The following is a 27,307-nucleotide window of genomic DNA, read 5'->3' on the forward strand; positions in this document are numbered from 1 at the left end:
TATGTGTTCACTTAATGACAGGTTGGGATTTTAAGAGAAGATACAAGACACAGCAGGTCACAAAATTTGCTCTGCATAATAATTTTAGACGGTTGGCTGTCTGGAGTTTTTAGAAAGTTCCATTTTTTTCAGATTTGAATGATTTGTGTTTGGGTTTATTTTGACAGAGAGTGACTTACTGTTAATATAATAAATACAGACACGATGAGACGTTCAGTTTGGAGGGTTAACAGGAAGTAAATGACTGACAGTTATTGTTCTTGTGGAAAACAGTCAGAATACACAGTTCGTGACAGTCTCTAGCATGCAGGGCATCAAAATGTGAAACTACACGATCATAGAGAGGTGGTGATGTGATCATGTTAAGGCAGACTGGCGCATGTGATGTTTTTTCTCATCTTATACGAGACAGAGGCAGAAGGAGCATTTCTCCTCCATTCAGAGTGATATGGATCTCATAGTTAGCAATAACTCATTGGAGCGTTTGACGGGTGAAGCACAATATGAAAACCCACCGTTCATCACTCTGTCTGCTTGAAATGTGAGATTTTATTTACTGTTCTGGAATCACACAGTGTAGCAGCTACAGAAAGTCGGAGGCTTCTGCGATAGTTACATCAACTTAAATCCAAGTTGACCCTTGTGAGGCGATGTGCACAAAGTCGGCAGTGTTACCACACCAGAGGGAGAGGAGGGGGTCCTCCTGAGTGCTTGGCAGGGTCCGCCGGTGCACTGATAAAGCTGCTTTTAGTGGGCACTAAATTAAGCGCCGGCAGATAGAAGGCCTTACAAATCACTGATGGACAGAGGTGGCGACGGTCCACACATTCTTCACGGGTAAAACTGGAAATGCTCCTCCGGGACGAACACCTTCGCCGACTCGCCTTTTTTTTGGGTGACTTTATTTCTGCTTTCTATACCTGCTTTGTCACAAGAAAACATGCGATTGTGCGGCGTCTCAACACGCGACAAGCCTCAGCACTTGCGCCGACGCCTTCAGATTAGAATCAGATCTGTGAAAGTGAAGTGGAGGCTGATAAAGAGCTCTGAGGCGCCTTCTGCACTTCAAGGCTGTCGAGTGAAACGAGGCCCTTTGTCCTCTCGTATGATATAATAGAAAGCGTCTCTACTGTTACCTTTAATGACGACTCTTCAGATCGCTCACACCGGCCCAATGTCAGCGACGCCGGGTCCAGGGGCAACGGGGGAGAAAAGAGGGTAAAAACAAGCAGAAACGGAGTGAAAGAAGCGGCGCGGACAGCACCTTTATTCCCCCCCCCCCCTGTTTTATGACCGCCTCAACGTCCTTGAGAGGTTTTAGGTGGAACCAAATTACAGTCCCTGTGGTGTTTGTGAATCAGAGGTGTTGACAGGCGTGAGTCCGGCCAACAAGGCCGCTCGACAGAGTCAGGATGAAGGTATGCGGGGGGCTTTCAGCTCGCAGCGGCGCTGAAAGGAACCAAGAGGGGAGAAATTTCCTTTCACCCTGACGTGGAGGGTCCGTCTCGCCCCGAGGAGAAACCGGGTCCCGCTGTGGGGTGATTTTAAGGGTCCCACAGGGGTCCAAAACACTGATTTTTTTTTTTGAAAAGTATGAAATCCAGAATCGCAGGAGTTGTGTTCACAATAGAAATGCAGGTGCGAGCGCACCTCTCCAGGATGACTCATCACGGCTGTTTGCATTCTGGGAAGAGAGCGTCCATTAATTCAAGGCCCCTATGTCGTGGTCATGGCGTGTTTCAAGGCATCCGCTGTTTGCCAGTTCTCCACCGTATATTGAGGAAGTGACAGGGAGCCTTTAAAGGGTGAGAATCGATGTTCGTGCGTCGGTGGAACGGTATGTGTAGGTGCCTCCTGGATTACCGTTTATAACTGCTGCTGACAGGAAGTAGCCCGGGTTGCTTTGTCCACATGGATGTGACTAATGACCATCAGAGATCGAGTCGGTGTCAGGACGCATTAGAGGTATGCAGAGGAGAGGTGACGAAAAGAAGCGCTCCAGAGAATCTGCCTTTATTTATGAGCAACACAGCAAAACTTTGGAAGGAGGATGTTACGCAATATTACTTAAACTTTCTGATCTTCCTTTAAATGAACTGAAATTTAAAGCTGATCTCTTGAACTTGTCTCTGAGAGCCTTTACACTCACTGAAATTAAAAGTATGGACGAGTAATGCTGAAGGAGAGGCCTTTAAAATGCTTGATTTATGACGGCAGTCCCTTCGTTATATGAATACGGAGTCCATGACCGCTTTCGGAGTTCTGGCTCGGCCTGGTTATTAGTGCCTGAAGGTGACTTTTAATTGTTCGGCAACAACACTCGGCTGCTAATTGTGACACCGTCATGTCAGGCCCGTTCCGTGCTCCGCCTTCTGCTCTAGTAAAACGTCCCGGTGTTTATCAGCACCCACCTCTTTGAGCAGATTGGTCTCTTTGCTTTTTGCTTTGCCAACACTCATTATAAAGTGAGTCTGTCAGCCTCCTCTCTGGGTAAATTAGCATCTCAAGCCTCTCCACTTGCTCTCACTGCCTCTCGCCTCCCTTCAGGAGAGGGGGCCCACTGGGAGGAGGAGGAGGAGGAGGAGGAGGAGAACGAAATGTGAGCGTGAGAGAAAAAAAAAAGACAGAGGGGGGGAAAGAGCGGAAAGAGCACTCTGCTAGTTAAACCCAGTAACCTCTGTCTCGGTGAAAAAAAGATGCAGTGTTGACGAATAATCAAGGATTCAGCAATTCTTTCTCTTCTAAACATGAAACAATTTCCATAACTGCAACAGCATGCCGACACTTTGGTGAACTTTGTGTAGACGAGTGCTATAAAAATGGGAGTTCATTACTAATTGTCTCTAAATGCTTAATCCTATTAGGGTCATTGGAGCCAGGAGCTTATCCGGGCATACAGAGCATTAGCCTGAAGGGAAACAAGCCTGCAGTCCATCCCAAGTCTAACAGAGAAACAGTTCCTGTGCCATCTGTAATCCATATAAAGTGGGGAAACCTGTAAGCAAAAGGAGGACGAGGTTTAATCACATCTATTTCTCACACTTCCGGGACTATAAAGGCGGAGGAACTATAAGTGTCACCAGGACGGCCCTGCGGATCGGCTGTGATGAACAGTATGTTTGTTACAAGTGTCCCGCTCGTAACTCCGAGGGGAAAGTTGTGCAGAAACTCAGACACAGGAGCGGTTTGTTGACCTGGTTTTACACTGAAATGAGAGAATTCCCTCAAACAAACGGGAAACTTTATCATCATTCTGCCAAAGTAATGACGTTCAAACAAACCCCTGTCCTGAGATTTGTTTCTCTTTGTCTGTTGCTTGTTTTCATGTATCGATGTTGTAATGATGTATCGCAGACCTCCTGTAAATCTCTCCTGTAGCTTCTCCAACACAAAACTATACATAGGCTGTCAAACATGTACCTGCATGCAGACCGAATGATCTCCTCCTCCTCCTCTTCCTCCTCCTCCTCCTCCTCCTTGCACTCAAGGCCACTCTTGTTTGCTCACATCACACGTCTACCGTTGGATTTGGTGCCACAGGTGATGAGATGATAGCTGAGAGGTTGGATCACATGGCCTGTGTGAAAACAGGCGATCGTGTTCTCAAGACCACAGATTTTTATCAGCATCCTGCATCGATTGATTTGTCGTCTTTGCTGATGATTTGCAGCTTTATTACATGACAAACAAACCCGACTCTTACAAAAAAAAAGGGTCTGCTTCTGTACGTTACTTCATTTTTCCAGTGTCGTTCGGTTAAAATGTAAACCTGCATAAAACCCGAAAACAGTGGAACGCTGAATGTTTCCACTGACCTCCCCAAAGCAAAAGACATTTACTGTCATGACAAGATGACATTTAATCCAGCAGCACTCCAGGAAGCAGAAAGCCAACAACAATGAGGCATTAGAGCTGCCAAACAGACTCACGTCTTTTGTAACTGACCAAATGGAAAGAGGCTGACTTGCAATGAATGTAATGTTGTAATGAAAAATAACAGTCAAGGTCATCATTTTCTTTTCTGCAAAATATGCTACACAGATGTGAAAGTAGCACACTGGATGAATAGCAGCATGAGCCAGAATGAGATCATGAGGGCCTGAGATGTTTTATGTTATCTGGTTTAACAGATAAATGTTGAGATTTGAGCTCCGCTCTGCTGCAGGAAGGAAGGAGAAGCTTTAAAATGAGCTAATGGTGTCTGAAAAGGCATTTTTTTTCTCTTTGTTTTGGACGTCTGCTCATGATAGACCGATGGTGTGATTGTTTACCTCCGTCCTGTCTGTGGCGAGATGATGAGGGGAAGTCTGAGTCATCCCACTGAAGAAAACAATTCCTTAAGATGATGCAGCGCGTCGCGCCTCCGCTCCGACAGCCAGCCGTCAGCTCGGTTAATCGAGTCCGTGTTTATATTATACTTCTCACCTGTCACCAGCGTCTCATTTCGGAATGATGATGGCTGCTCATGAATGTGGCCCACTGGTCCGTGCGACGGCTGCTGAGTCATTCCTAATGTTCGTCTGCTGAGATTTCTTCCGAAAGCAATGAGAAAAAAACCGCAGAGACGCGAGGAAGAGGAGCAAAAGTTCATCCTCGTCTCTAACGTGCTCTTGTTCTCTCTTCAGGGGTCTCCTACTCGTACTCGCCGGGGCAGGAGGGCGATGAGGACGCAGCCGTGGACGTGAAGCTCTACAGCCACCGGTGGAGACGATGGCTTCCTCCGAAACCCCGGAACATGGACAGTAACAGGGCCAGTCAGGAGCAGGACCCGGAGCCGGAACAGGAGGAGGCGGACGGCTTCCCGGGCGTGCTGTCGACCGAGGAGACCGACAACAGCTCCCAGATCGAGGTATGTGAGGATAAAACGGTAGAACAGTCCAGAGAAACCCCCAGAACCAGCGCTTGTCTGGTTTCTGCCCCGATTAATGGATTGACCAGCAGCAGTTATCGGATCCAGATCTGAAGTTTAGCTCCATTTCAGCCAAAATTCAACTTGGTTTGGTCCTTATTGATTCAACTGAAAGGTCTCGAAACTCTCTCAGGTCATTGAGATGCTCGCTCGAGTGTCCTTTTGAGTATTTTGATGATTGACGATGATTTGATGATTACATTTATTCTGCAGACCTCGATTCAGAGGATTTTTTTATTTGTTTTCCGCAGCAAACAATCTTCTATCATGAAAAATCCAGCCGATGTGAAGAGAACCAACGAGGTCCCCTGTTGAGCAGTTCCTAAAAATACACTTTGTCTGCTTCCCCGCAGCAATTATAAATCTGCTCGGCAGAATGGGTGTTTCGTAATGAAAAAGAAGACGAGGGGCCTTCAGGAATTAATATTTTATATCGAATTAATCTGAGCCCCGAGGTGTTCGTCTGCCTTTTGCGTGGGGCTGGATCCTCTTTAAATTGACAGCGGAAAGTCCAGAACAGGAAATGAACCCAACCTCCTCCAGCGAGAGCGAGCCGGTGGACACGGAGGAGATTTACAGCGCGTCTGTCTCTATGTAAATGGGGAACGTCGGCCGCGTCCCTTGCTGTGGCGCCCTGGCCGGCGCGCGCCGACGAGCTGCTCGGTTGTAATGACGGCGAGCGGGCGCCTGGGTTCAGACGGCTCGTTAAGTTTCCTCCTGGCTTCTAATCATCTCAGGTTCACAGTCTGGCGTCTCCTCGGTTGGGGAGGGAGGCAGGGGAGTGAGCTTTGATCATCACATGTAAATACGCACACACACACACACACACACACACACACACACACACACACACACACACACACGTACACCTCTTTAAAGCTCACATGCACCCTTCAAATGCCACACCCCCTCTCCACACATGCAACGTATGCCCTCTTACTAAACATCGCACAGACAAGCCAGCACATCCTCCCTCATTGTTTTGATTCTCGGGATCGTTTTGGAGTTGCAGAATGGAAAATCTGCCCAAACACCTCGTCACTCCTCCCTCTGTCTTTACCCAACACACACACACACACACACACACACACACACACACACACACACACACACACACACACACACACACACACACACACACACACACGCCCCTCCACCTTCCACAGGCACTTTTTGTTGACACGGGAAAAGCCTTCGTATTCAGCGGGCAGAAACATTTGACGCTCGGGCTCAAATCTTCTGCCGAGCAGCGAGCCGGGCGGATTTAAGAACCCGTCTCCTTCGCAGCGAAGGAGCTTTGAGCGGGGACAGAAAATGATAGAGGAGGAACTGCGTCCCTTTAAAGGAAACGTCTTTGCTCGTTCACATTTTCTCGGAGACCGTTTATAACCAGTCTGTGAGGATAAAACACATCACCTGCTCACTTTCAGTCTGTATCAATCGGTGATTTATGGCTGCATTCAGCTTAGAGTGTGTAAGACTGACGCTGCACAGTTTTAAAGCTACTGATTCTCAGCGTTGTATTACTCTCATTTAAGAGGCACAGTTCCCACACAGTGTAACTTATGGGTATAAAAAAAAATGCCACTTCTACCACTTTTGAGTTATTTAAGATGATTTCTAAAAGAAAATGTAAGGAAACCCTACTCTGTTTATTCCAGGATGACCTCTCTTGGTGAATCAAACACAAGCTTGAATTCTTAGCTGACAGATCCAAAATCCAATCTGAGCTTCAAGACTTGTAGTGTGAATACAGCCTTAGTTCAGTGTGGAATTGCAAGATTTCTGCTTTGGGTTATTTCTGGATTTTTACTGCTTCAGAAAGGTCTTTGAGATTTTGCCAATTCTGTTTTCCCCTCAACTTTTATTGATCGCTCATTTACTAAACAGTAATTAGAAACTTGTTTTGAACCATTTGTAGTCTGAGCAGATCATTTATTTTAGTAGCATTATTATTCACAGTGTTAATTTTCATCAGCAAAGTCGAGTTTGTTCCTCCAAATCAAAACAAGGAAATTTCCAGAGAAGCCTGGCGATGTTTTTCTTTCATCAGTGTTTACATGAATCCATAGCCGAGCTCCACTGAGTGACTGTTTGTGTCATAAAAATCAGATGTTTACAGAAGCGACGTCGTCTTAAGCCTCCCGCCGTCGCTCTTTTCTCTGAGGTCAGTCTGTGTTTGTGTTAACTGGTGCCTTAACGCAAGTTTCCGACCATCGCTTCCCCTCACCTCGCTCTGCAGGTTTATAACCGTGGCTTTTAAGAGCAGACTGTGTGTCGCCCCCCGTGACTGTACCAGCGGTCCGGATCATTAACCCAGATTAAACGGCTTCTCTGCTTAAGGTGTCTTCAGGTCACGGCAGGACAGGCGAAGAAACGCTGGAAATCAGATCTCATCCACCTCTGTTTTTCCCTTTGTTTTAAGGTTTCGTTCTTGGAGCCGTGGCCTTTTTTCTCAGCTTTTCTAGCTCTCTCTCACTGGACTCTGAGTAGCTTGGGGTGTCATGTAGACCAAAAATATCCTGTGGAGGGATCGACTTCAGCTGTCAGGCGGCAACATTTCAAGTCTTATCTTTATGAGTGAAGCAAGCCACTCAGGCACACGTACGGAGGTCGTGTGGCGGCAGCCCCCCTGTGATTGAAATGCTCCGCCTGCTCCGTTTTCGGCCGCCGGATCACGTTGCAGAACCAGACGTGGATCCAGGAGGGACGGATGCCTCCTGGTGTTTCCTCCTGTGTGTGCCTGATGGTGTCATTTTTATATTTCTACACAGAACCGCAGCTCATCCTGGTAATGTAACTGATGTCAGGATGAATGCAAAACCGCTCAATATATCAGCCTCCGGGGGGGAGTCGAAACATCCCAGTTTGTTTATCTGGCTTTGATGTGAAGTAATAAGGGTGTGGTTTATGGTGGAGGGTTGTTATTGGATGTCTGGGACCCCACAGCTCCGAGGGCTCTTTGGGGGTTATGCGCTTCACTACATTTGCTGTTTATTTGTCTTTCTTTAACGGGAAAATTCACACAGCGAGGCGGCTCGCTGCTCAGCTTACTAATTTTCATTACTTGATTCCCCACACTTCACATTCAAAGCGTGCGGCGGTGTGTTTGTTTTGTGTCTCACCGTGTCGTGATGTTGAAAGGGAGTCCCCGGACGATCGTGCATTCAGAAAGAGATGTTTACTGTCTTTATGCCGCCCAGCGTTTGAACCCTAATACTATACCGTCTCAGGCGGCTGCAGCAGCTTTGGATGTGCTCTTCAGATGAACTCGGGGTTGTTTAAATTTCAGTCCACTCGGCTTCGGCTCTGGCTGAGCTTCACCTTCCAGCAGAGCGGCTGCGGACTTCTCTCAGTGGGCCGGCCAGCATGTCAGTTTTGTAGTCGTTTCTCCAGATGAACAGAGACAGCCGAGGTAGTGTGCGTAATTCTGAGTCTGTGAGCGTTGCTTTAAATTGCAGCCACATCACACAGTTTGCAAATCAAATTCATGAGACCTACTGTATGACCACGGATGAGAATACGCTTAAATTATACATTAGAGGCCTGGACTCATCTCAGACAGCTCACTCAATATATTCTCACAATAATTCATCTGAAGGGGCCTGTTTGGTTATATACACCCTTTTCTTAGCATTCTCCGCATCCGAGGAGGTAAATCATTCCTGTTCTGTCCAGATCGGTCCAGGCCGACTGATATAAGACCCCATTTGGGACCCGTCCAAATCACACTCAAGCTAACTGGGTCAAGTGGGTTTCCCTTTCCTTTCCAGGGTTTAAACTGCGCCTTGGTCAGCGAGATCAAACACAGGTATCGTTAAGTTCAAGCACCATCAAAAATACTCAGAGAGAAGGTTTTATTGCAAACCTTTGGCAGTGAAGAAGTGCTGCAGCTTCCTGATTCAGACCCAGCAGTGATTTCACAGGAAAACCCGCCATTAGTGCAGGATGTGGTGTCTGGGCTCTCATGACTCAGGCTGAGGACTCGAACCCATGACCCGCAGGCAGACTTTGTTTAGTCTAAAATCCAAGCAGCCAGAGTTTGGTACACATGATCCACTTGGTCAACAATCAGAAAAATCCAGGAACAGAACAAAACAAGACAAACAATATCCAAACAAATCTGTGATTTTTCTTTATGCAGAAAAGAAATACATCCTAAAATCAGATCAATAAATGTTTTCGTATCAGGAATGATCAGATGCAGCATGTTGATATTTTCCCCACCAAACGACCACCGAGCTGCCGCGCAGCGCCGGGTAATGGATGACAGGCATTATCAGCTGAGGAGAAGCTGCACACATGAGCGATGGCGTCCTTTAAATGCCTCTTCAAACAGACTCCGGCGTGTCTCAGGAAGAGGAAGGCTGGCTGACAAGCATCTTAATCCCAGCACACTGAAACATTTATTCAAAGCTGGAGTTGTGATCACAGTTGAGGGGATTACAGTTCCTCGTGTACTTTTCCTTTATTTTCTGACAAACCAAAGTGAATCGCAGCTGCAGTCGCCTCTTCAGAGAGCGTTTTAAGAAACATTTCAGACGTCGTCTTTCATTTCAGCGAAACACCCAGAATAATCCCTTAAAGGCACAGCGCTGAAATCCTTTATGCAGGGTCTCTCCTCTATTAGAAAACTTTTCAGGAAGAGAACAGTTGAGAAAAAATATTTTGGCTCAAGAGTTTCAGGTCTCACTGTAATGCAATATTGATGTTGAGAAAGTCAGCGGAGGCCTTCTGGAACGAGCGTTGCAGTCCGGCTGTGGCTCACCACCAAACTTGACTAAACGGCTCTCTGTCAACATCCATTTCTCCTCCTCCGCCTCCAGCAAAGAAGAATATTTCAGATCATGAAGGACAGATAATGCAGCTGAGTTTCAGCTTTGTCTTTTGTTGAAAAACCTTCACTGTTTGTGTTTTTGTGCTTAAATTGCTCCATAAACCAGGAGGCATGTGTTTGAGGGATTTTGGGATTTAAAACGCACTCTGATAAAAATTGCGGTGCGATCTCTGGCTCGGGGCCGAGCTGCTTCAGTTGCCTGTAGAAGCCGAGCGGTAGCACATTTCACACCCCGCGTGTGTGTTTTCACACGTAGCTATCGAGTACACTGCACTCCACTCGCTGGCACATTCTGAGGCTGATTTAAAGAAACAGATTCTTTACTCGCACGGCCTCCCACCGAAACTTTCCCTGTAAAATGTGAAGCGCTCGCAGCTTCATGTCCACCTACGCCCGGCGAGACGACGACAGCCGGCCCACCCTCGCCCTTTAGGGAAAGAGCTTCCAGCTGGCCTCCCCCATGTTCCTCACCCTTTCTTCAGAATCATCTTGTGCTGATTAGCAGGAAACTTTACAACCTTTTACAGTTTGTGTCTACTCTTTTTACAAGTGGCTCCTTCTCTCCTCTGGAAGCAATGTGCTGAATCAGACCGCCTAGAGGCCCTTTTTCTTCTTCTTCCTTCCCTGACATGATTTGTCTGCACTTTAAGCTGCGATGAAAGGCTGCTGGGAGTATTTGTTTAAATCTAAATCTACAAATTAATCAAAAGTAATACCACCTACACGGCGGGTCTCCATTTGGAATTCCGATGTTTATCAATCCCGCAGAGGCTTCGCTGAGCCTGAAACACTCTCGCTTTCCTGCTCTGGTGTTCCAGCCTGAATATATTGAGCGAACAGATTACGACTCTCCGAGGGAAATGTGACTCCACAGAGCAAAAGCAACCCGAACGGGAAAGCTTTAATTAATGTGTGTCTCGTGGCCTTTTGACAGCCAAACGCAAAAAAGTCTGAATCGCATCGCTCGTGTATCAAAGTGTCGGTGGAGCTGTGTGAGTTCCTATTTGTCGTGTCTCAGTCAGACGTAGTGCACACACACACACACACACACACACACACACACACATATCCCCGGCTCCCTGTGCAGAAAAAACATTAGCTTTAACGGGGCTTTAGATAAAAGCCACAGCTGTGGGGTATCTCATTATACCCGGAGGGGGATAGACGACGACACCAGCATTCCTCCTAATTCTGCACAGGAAACAATAAAAGCAGACAGGCTTCTCCCGCACGCCTTATAAAAGTCCTTCAATGTTTCTGTTATAAGAAGGCGCTCCTGACGGCGCAGTCTGGTTCAGGCATTTTAAACAGGCGGAGGGCGTTGATTGGCTTCCTGTTTATTTAATTTGATTAGGCGGCATTAAAGCCAGCGCCTGTGCTGATTGTGCTTTAATGGAGAGAGTTGAATTAAACAGCAAGCGCTCCCCGTGCACTGTAAATGGCTGGACTGTCTTTGAATGTCGTTCAGTGTGCCGTTCGTTCTGCAGCGAAAATTGAAAATACTCCGGCATTGACTTTTGTTTTGGAGGTAAGAGCTCGGAGCTGCACATTCTTCACAGTTGGTGTAATTCGCAGGGCAGCACTGTAATATCGCCTCTCCCCTTCATGCCGTATTAACTCCTTTCAAACAACATTCGTTGTGCTCCGCTGTCGCAACTGAAACCAGGACACAAACTCACAGGACACAATAAGGCGGTTTCACTCAGCTGGTTGGCTTCCAGTCCAAAAGGTGGTGGTTCATCTCCCTGTTGCCATGTCTGTGCGTCAGTGTCCTTGAGCAAGACAAGCTGCCTGCATGACAGCTGCGACTGGTCAAACAGGTCAAGTCCACTTACGATGTCTTTCCTTTGTCTCCAGGAGGACACAGATCACAACTACTACACATCGAAGGCGTACAGCCCGACAGACCCCATGAGCAAGGAATTGTGGGTAAATATTGACCAGATGGACAAGGAGAAAGTGAAGATCCACGGGATTCTGTCCAACACACACAGGCAGGCGGCGGTAAGTCAGCAACGGGCAGGAGTGGGATACGAGGTCAGGGTTTTAGCAAGTCAGCTAAAGACTTCTATTCCTTTTCCAGAATATTTGAATATATAAATATTGCCAATTATAAAAGGTTATACTCATACATATAACACAACTTCCATTTTCTTCTAGATTCAGATACTTGTCTCGTCCTCTGCTTTGCCCTCATTTAGACGTTTAGTAGCTGAGTGACTCCTTAAATGGCTTGTTTGGCACACGCCACGATTCAGATAACATCACCTCCGAACCGCATCGACAGGAAGCAGCTTTAATCAGACATAATAGGAGCGGACACACCCAAAGATCTCCGCTCTGTTCAGAGACACTTGCTGTCTGTTCAGTGGAGGACAAACATTATGGATATTCAGCTGTTCATATTTGTAATTTTTACACTTAATATGTTGAATATGAGCAATAATTTGGGAATACTTGTTTAAAAAATGCATAAATAAGTTGTGTATTTCAACGTGGAATCCAAACCCGACTGTCTTCGTCTGATCTCTGCCTGCTTTCAACATCTCCACCACGATGAGAAACGGCATGAAGGTTTTCATAATATTTATACAGTGAACGTCACACAGAAGCAGCTTAAAAACCACGGCTGCTTTTACAGCTTGACGTTATTGTGCTGCTTTCCGGTCAACCAACCAAATCTAACCAACTCGGGTGGATTTGGCAGCAAAATTTGGTCAGAATGAAAAATAAAGTAGAGAGTGTGAAGCCAGAATGTGTTTTCGGTGTAATAAAGTATGAGACATGTAAATGTCTTCAGATCTCAGTTCAGTCAAACTTTCCCCCAACTTTCAGTCAGACTCCAACTCGGTATGGTAATATGAAAAAGACCCACACGGAGCCGACTGACAGCGCTTTATGTCTTTTTGCCGTGACAGTAAAATCAGGAGCATATGGTTTATAAAACAGCAAGGCGTCCTTTATGTGTTTAAAGCAGTTTAAAGCTGCTCTGCAGTGAAGTTGAAGCCTCGGCGCTGGCAGGTGACCCGTGTGAGCCGCATACTGATGAAGCCCCACAAGGCAGCAGGAGACCGACTGGAGGAACGCAGCGGCAAAGAGAAAGTACCCGGGGTGTGAACAATAGCCGGCGAGGAGATAGAATAGAGTCCCACATTGTGCATTCTGCTCCTCCACCTTCAGTCTGGTAATGATGGATTGAGCCATACAATTTGAGGCAAGCCATTCATTTTAGCCCTGCGAACATCCTGGCTAAAAGGCGAGGCTTTTCATCCCAGCAGCAGTGGAAGGATGTGGGAGGTTTCTCTGACTTTGGCTTCATTCGGGAAAAAAAAAAAAAAAGAAAAGAAGAAGAATCAATACGTGAGTTTCCCAGTTCAACGGTCAGCCAAGTCAAAGGGAGGCGCAGGAATCTGCCATAATTTGTGGGAATACAGTAGAAGAAGAAGGGAAAACCGTCTAGGCCGAAATTACTTTAAATAAATAGAGTTGATTATGATGGCAGTGAAAGGCAGAAGAAAAGTCTCTCCGGCTGCCAGCGCTTCAGCCCCACAACTGAACCAAACTGGCTCAGAAGGTTAGAAGAAATGAAAAAAAAAAAAAAAAAAAAAAAAAACACAGCCGCGAAGGTCAGCTTCATCCCAGGACTGCAGAGTTCAGCTGTGGACTGGTTCCGGACGGTGAAGTTCAGCGCGGTGCGCCACAGGATGCAGCAAGTCTCTTCAGATGATTGTGGCGTTTTCATCCTGGGGATACAATAATGACTGCTGAAACCACGGGCCGTGGCGATGCCCGTGGTTTGTATATGATTTTATGACGTGTTAGTTGATGTGAAAATATACTTAAAATGTTTATGAGCCCATAACTGCTAAGAATAGAAAAAGCAGATGAGCGACATTAATGATCAGTTTATAAATGAGGGATTTGTTTTCTACATTCTGAGACAAAACTGTTCATGAGTCCATCAGTTGACGCTTATGATGAGTTTTGATTCCAATAACGCCATAATTTTAACAGGCCTGGTCCGTTTATGAAGTAAAGGGCACATTGACACACCTATGAGAAATATAAATGTCCACAACATGTTTCTTTGTGTTTAGTTTGCATGAAAGTTTTGGAAAATAAATAACTTTTGATGGTGGTTTGTAAATAAAATTCAGATGTCATTATTCAGATTAAGTGAAATCTGAGAAAATCTGAAGTCAATGTTACATTCTTTACTCTTTCACCAAAAATTTTGAGTTTATACCACACATTGCAATTTTGAGAAAAGCTATCGATATATGAATTTTGGGCCATATCACCCAGACTTAACAGCACATGAATGTTCCACTCACAAAGAGAAATACTTAGGTACCTGGAAAGCATGGTGTCTTTTTCAAGGAACATTCTCCTCTCTCAGTCTTTGATCTGAATGTGCGACGCAGGTCATGATTTCGTAGAGGAAGAAAAAAGCAGAATGGATGCCGCACACTCATCACCGCCGTCTCTACCTTCCCCTTTTCCTTCAGATATAAATCCTCTTTGTGTTTTTCAGACGAGAAGAGTCTTTTTTCCTACCTGTATCTTCCTGACTGGGGTCGTCTGTCTGTTTTTTTCCCCTCACAGAGAGTTAATCTGTCCTTCGATTTCCCGTTTTATGGACATTTCCTGCGTGAAATCACCGTGGCGACTGGTGGTAAGTGAACACCGCTCCTGCTCCCTGCTTCCCCCCCCCCCCCCCCACCCTCTCAGTGGTAGTTATTAGTGTTATTATTGGACATGGCGCATGTGCCTGGCATATGAGACTGTACACAGACAGCTTTTATTGCTGTGGGGTTCAGGAGGGAATGCGGTGAGATTTATGAAATGAGTCTGGAATACAGAGGCATTTGTGAAATTTCGAGGAGAACAGCAGCATTTGTGGGCGTACAAGTGTGTCCAAATGTGTTTCTAGCACTCGGTGTACCTGTGGCCGCTGTAAAAAAAAAAGAAAAAAAATGGATTTCTACATTGACTACTAGAAAAAAAATGTTCCTCCAATGAGTTATTTCTACATGTGTTGCTGCCGGGAAAGTAAATCAGAAGATTCGGAGTTATAAACCGAGCCGCAGTACAAAACCACCAACAGCGCTCTGCCAGCCAAGCAGTGGGTTTGATGCGAGAGCATTTACAGCTCTCACCTCCACGGGAGAGTCTGCAGGAGCAGAAAAAAAAAAACAAACCCCCCCCCCCCCGGCTCTCCGAGGCCGCCGCCGCGCACCAGACTCCAGCGGGGGAGAAACCAGACCGGCGGGTTTGGACTGGAAACAGGAGTCAGCCTGCCAGGCGGCCGAGCACGCCCCGATAGACGCTGGCGAGGAGGAGGAGGGTGGGGGAGAGACGGCGAGCATGTGGGTGAGACGGGTTCGCCGGCGTGCGCCAAACAATTTTCCACTTGAGTCTCGACGGCGAAACCGCAACGCCGCAACCCGCCATTATCACATCAAAGACCAAAGCCCTGCTCTTAACCAACTATTCCAGAGATGCCGTGCCGCGTCTGACTGCGCCGGGATAATAAAAAGGAATAATCCGTTGTGTCTCTTATCATCATTATCATCACCATCTCGTCTTCCCGGCTCGGCGCTGAGTCGGCTCGGGAAAACGTTCTGGATGACGGCGAGGAGGGGAGAAGACAGAGGCGATAACCGGAATCTGCATTCCTGCAGACGCAGATGGAGGGACGGGACTGGAGAGGAGGCGGCGGCGGCTATCTGCGTCTGGCAGGCCTCTGGGGCTTTGTCTCCGAGACGCCCTCCTCATATCCCTCCGTTTCAGGACCCGCCGGTCTCTCCGCTCCTCCTCGGCTCCCAGCGCCGCACCGTCTGAAAAGCAAGGCTCCGTTTCCAGCTGCAGCAAATGTTTTTCTTTATGCTTCCTACACCGAAACTCTGCAGGAAGAGATAATTTACTGGCGATGGAGTGTGATGAAGCAGCACCAGATTTACCATTACCGCCAGCGCCGTGCTTTTAGAGCTAGTGACTTTGTGAGCAGCGCAGCAGCCGGTCCTCCAACACTGTAAGGTTACGGGCAATCTAACTGACCTCCTGATGCAGACTTCTGTTCATTTTATATCCTGGATAATGTCATTTATGGAGCTGCAGGGTCATTTGAACCCACGGCCTTATCACTGTGAGCTGAGAGTGCTAACCACTGCTCCACCATGCAGCCCAAGGTCACTTCGTGTCCTCTTGACCTTCCGAATACCAACAGTAAGCATTCCTGGCAGGAAACATGCAGTCAACACTTTCAAGTGTTTTAGGAGTCAAGTTTAGTGAGAATCTCTTGTTTCAGCGACGGCGCCGCTGAGTCATTGATCGGCCAGGAAATATTCAGTACCGTCACAAGTTCAAAGAAATTACTGTATTTAGAGGCATAGAAAATGACTCTAAATCTCTGCAAGGCTAACCAATCGAAACCTTGGAAATTAAAGTGCAAATGATCATTTTCTCAGAAATCAGTAGGATCAGCACTCGCCGCTGCCTCGATGTGCCAAATATCCCTTATTACTGATCTTCTTTTGATTAAAACCATCCAAACTTTGCACAGTCACTTCAGCGAGGTTTCAATCAAGCCGGGACGCATTAAAGGATTCCTCTAATCAGTCATGAAAGTAAATAGAGTTAGAGTTATTCCCACAGTGAGTTTGAGTTACTGTGATCGCCTCATCCAGGCAGAACAGGGAGCCTGGAGCTCGTGTCGCTGTGTTTACAGCTCGGCGATGAATCTCACTGACGACACACGATCTGACCACTGCCAGCTGTGTCGACGGAGATCCAGCTGTGGCAGGCTGTTCACTGAACCAGCTGTTCTCTTTACAAGCAGAACACAAACGTCGACTTGGAGGAAACACACCAGCGGTCTGATGAGATCTGTGTTTTATCTTGATTTGCATGATACCAAACCTTGATCTTCACCGTAGAAAAACACCTACACTGAGCGATTGTAGAGTAAAAGTGGGTGTGCATGTCGACCCTGCCCCGACCTCTGTGGGCTCCAAACATCTCTATTAAACAGAAAACATCCGGTAAATTAAAGCTCTGTCTGAAGGAACAAAGGCCTTGTCTAAACACAGTGTCTAATAAAATGAAGCTTTAGTCTGGTGGGACTGTTAATTCTCCTTCATGCTTTTCTGGGACACACACACGCAATCCAGAAACACTGAAAAGAAACATCCTGCACGATCCCACCCTGCTAAACGCTTTCCCCGCCTCCATCACTCCGTCCAGACTCTCCCTCGTCCGTCTGCCGCTCCCCGTGGTGCTTCTGCCCGCCGCCCTCCTGCTCTCAGCGACGTCCGTAATGAATGAATCGCCTCTGTATTGAGTGCCCTGCAGCCTGCGCCTCTTTAGTGCATCGAGCCGTCTGATTTCCTTTACACTGTCAAATAGCTTGTGTTGTCGGGGATTTGCTGCTGGAAAGAAAAGGCCGTATATAAAACCTGTTTCCAGCCCGATCTGTGTGTGTGTGTGTGTGTGTGTGTGGGTGTGTGTTTTCAGTTAAGGGATTTCTTTCACCAGGTTGAAAGTGAAGCCAAAAGAAAGACGGGGAGACACGAGAACATGCTTGAGTTGGATGTGAGATGAGATGGAATGCGAGACGTCAGATAGAGGAACGTGCGCCGCGCCTTGTTTGTCCGCACCGTTACGTTTATATTCAGCGTGATTTCTCAGAGGTAGACTAAACAAACCCGCCTCTTTCTGTTCTGTCCATTCTCCATTCTTGCTGTGTGACAAAACATTGGCTGGATGCTTCTATCTGCCTCGTTGCATCTGCAAAAGATTTTTAGATTAGTTATATCAGTCTTTTTTTTTTTACATATTCAAAGAGGTCACTGTTCTCATTTTCATTTGGGATGGATGAGAACATTTTACTAGATTATTGAAACTATGATGACGAGGAAACGACTTCTCAAACTGGAGGAAAATGTACCTTATTACACTTTTGAGCTACTGGATGCAGCATGATATATGTTATTTCTTTTTCTTTTTCTTCTTTTGTATTGTGCGTAACTCAGTAGAAGAAGAATACGGTGGGGATTTCCTCATCTCAAACAATTTATTGAAACAAAAGCCAACAACAGTGGTGGATATTCCATAAAAACAAACCGTCAATGTTTGATTAACTTTTCATGTGATCAGTGAACAGCATGACGAGGTAAAGTGTTAAAATACCAGTTCTAATAGGACCAGGACATTTCTAAAGTCATGGATCAAAGGCCTGGTGTGAATTTTTCTCGTTAAGCTCCTTGTTAGAGAACAGCAAAGTGGTGCAAAAGATACTGAAATATTGAACAGTTCCACATGTGCATTGAAAAGTTTAGAGAAAGTCACTTTAAGTTCACCTGCAAAGGTTACAGTGCATTTAAGGTTCATCCTGAAATTTCTCTTTAAAACTCTCAAACTTTAATAAGTAGTGTATATCATTCATGATCATACAAAATATGATATATATATATATTTTTAATAAATTTAAGCAAAAAATAAAAAGTCATGTATTTGTTCATAACGTTCAGCTCCTTAGAACAGTTCTGTTGTCGACAGATTTTTTTATTCCTGGAGTAATGTCATTGAAAACGCCACACAGACTCACTCTGGAGAAGCTAAAGCCTGAGCTCACACGTGAAACGCTTTTGATAGAGATTAAAGTAACTGTACCTCCAGAAACTCCTCCTGCAGGACTAATTCTTCCACCCTCCATCAGTCCTGTGCCAGGTGGGTTTTTCTGCCGTCCTGACTTCACACGGCTAAATAAAGTCAGATCTTCTCGCTCCCCCTCCTCCTCCCGGCGCTGGCGGAGCTGAATATAGAGGCAATACTGAGCACAGAGGTGTTTGGGAGAAGATTGATTCCCCTCATGGTGTAGGTTTGCCGGTGGTTTTCAAAGTGATAGATGTGTTTTTATAACTCTCTCACTGTATGAGAGACATATGGTGACATGAAATAGGGGTTTATGGGCCTGGCTTCAATGAGATTTTTCCCCAAAATCTTCTTTTCCTTCTCGGTAGAGGCTTTTCTGCCTTCATGCCTCTCGCAGCCACTTCATATACAGTACTGCTCGACACCAGACTGCTGTGTGATTTTATTTTTTTGCCTCAAACCTGGAACCCAACCAGGTTTGAACACGTTGGAAATGTTAAAGAAAAACTTTCTATTGTCACAATCTCTTCAATACTAAGCATGACTGATGGAGACAAGAAGTGTGAACAGTGCTACAGCTGAGAAATGTGAATAAATGATGAGCTTTGGAGCCCTGAGTGTGACACACGTCGGTGTATCTTCCCCCTAAAGCCCCTCTGATCTGCCCTTCTGTTTTTGATGAAAGATACTCCTGCTAATTAATGGTTGTTCCTCGCTGGAGCTGCCTCCAGCTGGAGACGGAGAGGGAAGCGATGGTTGTCGTTTAATGAAGAGTTCCCTCTCTGGGCTGCAGGGCAGGCTTGTTGTTGTCGTCCTCGGAGATACTGTATCTGTTAATAGCTTTATTGATGGAGGAAAGGTAGAACTGGAGGAGTGGGGTGGGGAGAGATTATTGCCAAAGGGCGAATCTGCCTGAAAAATTAGAACTTGAATTATAATTATCATCAGCAATCAGTGTGTGGAAGCAGTTTTGTGGAAGAGTAATACTCAGCGTGTTTTTCCTCCAGGGTTCATCTACACTGGGGACGTGGTCCACCGCATGCTGACAGCCACGCAGTACATCGCTCCTCTGATGGCCAACTTTGACCCCAGCGTCTCCAGAAACTCCACTGTCATCTACTTTGACAACGGTAAAAACGTCTTCTACTCTGTTTTTAAAAATGAGTGAAAATAAAGGACAAACTCTTTTTTCCTTTCTTGATCAAGTGTCGTTAACGTCCCTCTATTTTCTACTTAATCTCTTCAAACTCAATCGATGCCGCTCCTCGGCCTCCTACGCCTTTCCTTCGCGCTCCGTGACGGTTGTTATCCATCACGTCCGTCGCTGCCGTCCGATCCCTCGGCGGCGGAGTCGCTGACCGGCTGCGTGACCTTCTACTCCGGAGCTCATCAGACCCGAACCGGACTGGCAGCCTGTCGATCCTCATCCACACACACACTCCGCCCATCAGTCAGCGTCCGCCGGTGCTTCATGCACTGTATGCTGAGGAGTCAGAGCATCCTTTACACGTTTTCTGAGGGGTTCAACGCTGATTTTTTTGGTTTATGTACAAACAAGTGAACATTTTGAGGATGAAGTTGTGGAAAAAGGTTTGGCGCTGATGATATTTTGAAGTGATTATGCATTGAAAGGTTGTAATCTTTAAACCACAAGACTCATGTGAGACTTTCACCAAAACAAAGCCCATTATTGAATCCCATGGGGAGATTATTTCCCGGTATTTAACCTATCCCATTCACGGGAAAGCTGTTCGGAGCAGTGGGCTGCAGCCGTACCAAGAGACCACACTGCTGGTTTTTCGCTGTGCCGACCGAAATCTCCTGTAAGTCCGGGGATTTACGGCGTCACAAGCCAGCTCCTCTAATCCTCAGACCACCGCCGTATTGTTGATTAAAATCTGCCAAAATGAAGAGCGCACGTGATCAGCCAAGACAAAATCGAGTCCCGCTCTCCAGCGATCCTGCGGTTACGGAGTTGGGAACAGAACATGACTCGGCGCCGTTGCCAGTGGGAGCACTGTGACAGCACGGCGGTAAAAATACCCCGTCGTGCCACAGTCATTAATACATTATTCCACTAGTTAATTTTATAACTTGCCGCACCACCAGCTGTGGATAAAATGACTCTTTCATTACATCAAGGCAGGCACGAAATTACAAACCCAGATTCGCTCCACACCAGGTATAGAATGATAAAAAAGTATTCACCCCCGACTTATGATTGATAGGAAGAGTCCTCATTATTCACCGGAGATATTCTAACAAGTCAAAGTGAAGAAAACCACAGGCGAAATGAAATAATGGCAGCATTTTTTTGTACGGATTCCGTTTTCTAAGCCTGACTGAGATGACTCGCTGTCAGACTCCATTTGCACTGATTGTAGCTTCAGTGAATCAGACGAGCGGCCGGAAAGGTTCCCGTAAGACCCAGAGCGAGCTGAACGTGAGTCTTATCGGTACATAATTACTATTTTTCCTTCTGCAACTTCATCAGTTCCGCTTCGGTTATTTCATCGACGGAGTGACGGACACATGAGCGTGTGGCATTGATGAAATCCCTGATTAGCGCCAAGTCTGATTAATGAAGAGGCTGATTGACGTCCTCTGAGGATGATTTTATGAACGCCCACTAGTTAAAGAGCAATCAGCGGCTAACAAAGCGGCTAAACTGCTTTCTTTACATATCAGCGCTGAGATCGGAGGAATTAAGGAGCTCTTAATTTACAGGTTACTTTTCATCTGTTGCAAACAAAGTGAAACATAGAGAAAAAATGTACGTGAATTCAACAATAAACCTCCGCCTTCGACACGTGAAATGTCCGTGTCCAGAGCGAGAGTTCCTCCAAACTCCGCCTGTCATTCCCACGCCGCAGACCGCCGGCGGGAAAGCCCGGCTCTGCTCCGGTTGTGTGATGGAAAAATTGATTGGTTGTGTTAACAAACCTTCATTGCCCTGGCGCAGGGCCAAATCGCTGACTCTGGGGGCCAGTGGCGTTCGTATCGATAGTTTCAGCAGAATCCACAGTAAATCAGGAGCGATACGAGGCGGCGGGAGTCTGGCGCTCCGGCCTGCTCTGCATCCTGTTGATGTGTAGATTTTCTCCCAGCTTTTTCTTAGTCGAGTTCTTATTGTTTCACTGAGTTTATACTGAAAAAAAACAGATGAAATTCTACTTAATGTGTTTGTCTTTTTTTACGGTGGTGTTTGAGCATACTTTTCAAGCTACAACTAGTTGTGCAAATTATTATATTTTATTTAATGAATCAGTGGATAATGAAACATCTGTTCTCTAATTTAACTCTTAAATGAATTCTAAAACTTTGGAGACTAGAAATACGACATTTTATGCGTTTGGGTCTGCTGTTCTGCCCCAAGTGTCAAGTGAAACGTCTCAACAGTTTTTTGTCACCATAAAAATGTGACCTTGAACCTTGTCAAGTCCAAGGTCATGTGGTCGGGCGCAGAACCTTTATTACCAGTATCACTCCCTCATATCACGACCCTGGATGATGCAGCACTAGTTAACTTTCTGTTTCTTAATGTGTTCTTGATGACTAAATGCAGGTTTAAGACAAGCAAATAATGTAAAACGTTTAACGTAAAATGCTGCGTTTGTGTCTGAAGTGGTTTCCATTCAACGCCAAATCAAACCAGCTTCTCTCATTTATTTATTTATTTATTTATTTATTTATCAGTATTATTAAAATTAATCGTTAGAGTTAGGATGAATGATGGAATTTACATCCAGTAGAATAGTATTTAACTATTGATAAGGCTCACAGGACTGTTGGTGTCTCTTGATTCATGGTTGATCTCTACATACAGTTTTATGCTCTGAGGTGTAAATTCAAATCCACCGCAGTGAAGCAGGAATGTCATCAAAACTCTTTCAAACTATTTTTATTCGTCTGGAAGTTTTGCTCGTGGCCAGGCTTCGATTATCTTCTATATTCCAAGCAATGTTTTCAGTAAAGACGTGTCTTTTTTTTTTTTCAGTGCTCAAACCCTGTTAAAGCTCTGCCGGTGACAGCTCTGAGCCACTGGAGGTTTCCAATCCCGACTTACAGCAAAAGTCATTTACTGTTCTGTCATTCGGCACATATTTTTTGCTGAGAAACTTCCCATGTTGTGAAAATTGCCTGAGCTGCACATAATCCATCACGGTAACGGCCACGCCTTGATTCAGTCTTATCGCGGCTTCGTTCCTCTCCGGTCGAGTGTTCTCGCGTCGGCGCCGCGGCTGTTTGGGCGCCAGTCACCTCACGCCTCACACCCGCCGGGGGGAATGAAGTCCCCGCCAAAGCATAATCCCTCAAAAACACGTCGTTTTACCGGCGTTATTGTTCCCCTGAGGTCTTCCTCGTCCAGTCAGCAGTTTATTTCGCGCGGGAGACAGAAGCTATGTTGTTGCTGCTGTCGCCTCCATTAATCCATCTCTTTCCTTCCTGCGTGTGACGGCGAGCTGCGTTTCCTTCCCCCTGCCTCAGGTACGGCGCTGGTGGTGCAGTGGGACCACGTCCACCTGCAGGACAACTACCACCTGGGGAGCTTCACCTTCCAGGCCACGCTGCACAACACCGGCAGGATCGTCTTCGCATACAAAGAAGTATGGGATCAATTACGCAAGGCTCTTCCCTTTCCTCTGTTCTTTATTGCTTTGCGTCATTTTCCAGATGAGCGAAACGAGCCTTTATTACTGTGTCATACATGCAGCTTTGCCACAAATCTCCAGCTGGCCTCCTGCAGACTCAAATCCATCTTGATGGTCGGTAAAGCGCCGGCTGGGTTAGGTCAGTGTTTCCACAGTCAGAACCAGGGCTGGAGAAACAACATTCAGTTTGTAAGCACCGAATTCCTGGAAGAAAATCTCGCTTCAGTGTTATTTTTTAACCTCTTTTTCTTATTTTTCTTTTTATAACAGTGAGCCAAGGCCTTTAGTTTCTCCACATGTGGCTGCTTTTGTGTCTGTGTCTGTTAGGAATCCAGCGTTGTCTCAAAATGACTTACTTAGCAAACTTAAAAACCCTCAGAACCGTCCAAGATCAATTTATTTTTCATCATTTGTGTTCCTGAATGTTTTAATAGAAATCATTTGACCCTACTATGCACTTCTCCTAAATCACGTTCCTCTAATAATTTGCCTCCTGGCTGTTTTTCCACTTTTTCAAAAACATCATTTTGAACACTGCCTCTGACTTCTTCGACATGAAAACAAAAAAAAAGCTGTATTTTTATTTTCATATCTCGGATAAAAAATTTAAAAAAAGCAGGATTTTCTTGTTTTCTGGATAGACATTATGCCAGGGATTAATGTCAACACTACTCGCAAACTAATGAGGGAAGATCAGTCGATTGTATTTTAAGTTTTTCCTTATGCTTTAAGCCGTAACGATGTTTTGGGTCACTGCGTTTCCCAGAGGTGTCTGTTCGTTTCCACATTTCATGAATGTATTGGAAAAACAACTTAATTGAGCGGAGAGAGAGAGAGGAGGTAATGAAAAATATTATCCAGCAGACACTGCTCCGGGACTGTGAAATTGCAATAACTAAGTAATGATCTATGATAATTGCAGTGCTTATAACAGCAGGGCTCCGTCTTTTATGGCTTTTACATAATTTGTTCTTTTCACACATTTAGAGGAGCTCATCTGAAGGCTGCCGTGTTGCTATTATTGGCCTGAAATGGCCAACGAGACCATGACACAAAATCAGACTTCTTGCATAACCTTCAGTATTACGAGATGTGTTTTTTTTTCACTTTCGCGTCACTTTTCAATCAGAAATCCGTCCCTGTGTGTCACTGCGGTTTGTGTTTTTGGTGTGTAAAGTCAAAATGCCAGATTGAAACACCCTGAATGTCAGGTCCTGTGTTTTTTTTCCCTGTTGCTCATTTCGAGCTGTTGCTCATTTCTGTCCCATCTGTGACAGAAATGTTTATCCCGCGCTGCGGAGCTCGCCATATGCCTCAGCAGATTCCTGCGGGAGACTGCCAGCGTGGTCGGACCGCCGCGGCCAGGCTGCCGTCCCGCCGATAATTGATTTGCACGTCTCCGTTACAGATCCCCATCGAGGTGTCGCAGATCAGCTCCGTCAATCATCCGGTGAAGGTGGGCCTGTCCGACGCTTTCGTGGTCGTCCACAAGATCCAGCAGATTCCCAGTGAGTGTCAGACGCCGGCGAGCAACGAGAGTCTGTATTCATCCACAGGCCAACTGTGCACATATTTTACGCTCACTTTATTTTCATTTCAAGCATTTTGTAGATGAAATTCATGCGAAACCAGGGGAGATATCATTACCTGACCACAGAACGTCGTAAGATTAGAGCTCATGCAGACACAGAAAGCGCTTCGTGGAATTCTTTGAGCAATAGTGGTTGAATATCGGACTTCAGGGTAACATTAGCAGCTCATTATAACCCTTTATGCGATTTCTGAAAAATTATACTTCACGTTTGTAGTGTTCAATGCACTTTCTTGTGGTTTAAAAAAATATTAAAAACATACACTCTTTCTCTGGGTTGTTATAATTCCGCACCAACTGCCTCCGGCCTCCGGGATAACTCCAGTGTTTTACTTTCAGATCCGTATCTTTGAAACGATTCACTGTTATCTCTGAGCACACCATCATGTTGGTAGCTGATATTTTCAGTGAGATTAGTTTTTATCGGAGGTTTCAAAGTGCAAAAGGAGGGCATGGAACACCTTTTGTGGTGTGTAAGATGCTCAAGATACCTTTGTTGCATTTTGGGTGTTAAAATCAGAATCTTTTATTTTCTAGCCGATAGCTCATTCAGCTTTCTTCAAAAGTTCTTTGAAATAGCAAACTATGTCCATGAATTGTCCAAACTCGTCCCTGAAAATCTATTAGTATTTATCACCGCATTCCCTCTATCTCTATCTCTTCTTTCATAAATATATAAAAAGTGTGCATTCCGCCCGGAGCACACTAAAAGTTTTAAACCAAGCCAGAGGAGGAAATACAAAATCTGCCGAAGTTTGTTGCATCCTGTAACTTCCCCTGGTCGTCAGACCTGACACGCACTGCAACAGCAGCTGTGGTTATGAAGAAATAAGCCTACTTATATTAAAAGCACAAATATCCTCCGGGATTATTCGGGAGGGGAGAGTTAGTTTCATCGTGGATCTGATGATGGCTCAGCCTGGTCTGGTTTGCTTTAGCTTCCTCTGTCAGCGCCTCTTCTCCTCGGGCAGCGCTCCAGATCTGCCTGTCCCATTCACTTTGGACTTACTGTAATTTACAGCTATTAAATTTAAAGGCAAATGCAAGCATAAGAGATACTTCAAAGCTTCTTCTTCTTCTTTTTCTTTTTTTTTAAAACCCAAACTCTCTCTGACTTCTGATGGACTCTGATTCCAGGTCTGCGGCAATAATGAGTTGTCAGATGTGATTTATTCAGTAATTTAAAGTGTGTTCTGATGGCGCGTGTTAAACTTGGATAACATTTTTTTTTTTGTCAAAGTGAATAACTCTGGAGCTTTTTTTTGTTTTTTGTCTCTTTGGAGTAGTGAGGATTTTTTTTTCTTTTCTTTTTTTTTGACATGGACTTTGTTTCCCTGCCTAATCTGGCAGCCTGTCGCGGCGTCTCCTCCCATAAGGTTATGTCTGGCACTGAAAGAGATCTGAGGAGGGAATCAGTTAATGCAGTCCTCCCGGACTTCATAAACCAAGCTGTCTTTGATGCGTCTGACAGAGCGTGATGAAACCGGCGTTGCGCGCCGCCGCTTTGTGACGAGGTGATGAAATCGAGAGTGGAAGCGGATTCAGACCTGGGTGTCATGTTGAACATGACATGGTGTCTCTGGCTGCGTCTGCTCCCATCTCTGAACCTCCGTCTGAAAACAAGACGCTGAGCTATCGTCTTCAAACCATCCTAAGTTGAAACGGCTGCACCAAAATGTCTCCTTCAAATTACTGAAAATGTTCATAACTATTACTTATACATTTAAAAAAAAAAGAAGCTGCATTTGCTGGTCTTCGCTTGGTATTTGCAAAGCGCAGCAGCTCGTGTCTGAAGCGAAAGGGCAGTTTTTGCATCTCTCACCCGCGAGGTGTGGAGAAGGAGACTCGGCGGTCGGAGATCGTTCCTGATGATGGTCATTACCGTGATGCAAACGAGCGAGAAAGACGCTCCGATGGTTAAAAAGGACGAGGACTAACATTTAAGCTCGCCCCTGAGTCAGCAGATTTTATGTGACGGAATGAGACCACATCAGCACATTCCTCTGTGCGATTGTAGTTTATGTGTTACCTCAAATCTTCTTCTTGCGTATAAAGTACAAGTATCGGTTGTAAAGAAAGTGCTGCTGAGGGTGCATTTTTCACAAGGAAATTAAAAAAAAGAAGTAAAATCAAAACTCTGGTAGCAGATCTTTCCCTGGATCTCATTTAAAGGGTTATATTGTGACAGATTTTTGACTACTTTGGATTTTCTTTCTAATTATTTATATATTAAGTGTATAAAACTATAATCTACTGGGAGGTGATAGGAGGAAGCCTGTGGCCGCTGCAGACTGTGCCATGAAGACATGTTTAAGTGTGTGTGCAGCCAATTACTGCAGAGCAGCCATGGCAACCGGAGGGACTTTTTTTTTTTTTTTGCCCTACGCTGCAGCGATTCAGTTTAAAAGCTCAAATAAAACATTTTACTCTGCCCGCAGGCAGGTCGGGCCACAGTCCACCCTGTAAAGACCCAGATGAGAGGAGAGATTTGTGGGTTTCCCATAGACAGGTTTTGCAATTAACAGCTCAGGTACACATGCATGTTAAGATCCATGCTTTAATAGACCCTCCTAATGTGGGATTACGCCTTTTCAGTCACACAGATATTCTTAAAATGAAGGTGAGATCGCCTCAATCCTTTTTATATCTCCGTGTCTGCACCG

General features: G+C 45.6%; 1 protein-coding gene across 1 annotated transcript in view; it reads left to right on the forward strand.

Annotated features, from left to right (window-relative positions):
• Positions 1 to 27,307, forward strand: part of plxdc2b (plexin domain containing 2b) — a 73,570-nt gene that overhangs the window by 28,653 nt on the left and 17,610 nt on the right. The window contains exons 2-7 of the mRNA XM_030099836.1: positions 4,626 to 4,849; positions 11,604 to 11,750; positions 14,352 to 14,421; positions 19,409 to 19,531; positions 22,890 to 23,008; positions 24,462 to 24,561. Coding sequence (XP_029955696.1) covers positions 4,626 to 4,849; positions 11,604 to 11,750; positions 14,352 to 14,421; positions 19,409 to 19,531; positions 22,890 to 23,008; positions 24,462 to 24,561 — 783 coding nt within the window. The remainder of the gene's footprint in view (positions 1 to 4,625; positions 4,850 to 11,603; positions 11,751 to 14,351; positions 14,422 to 19,408; positions 19,532 to 22,889; positions 23,009 to 24,461; positions 24,562 to 27,307) is intronic.

This window comes from Salarias fasciatus, chromosome 9 (assembly GCF_902148845.1).
Source record: "Salarias fasciatus chromosome 9, fSalaFa1.1, whole genome shotgun sequence".
Taxonomy (NCBI): domain Eukaryota; kingdom Metazoa; phylum Chordata; class Actinopteri; order Blenniiformes; family Blenniidae; genus Salarias; species Salarias fasciatus.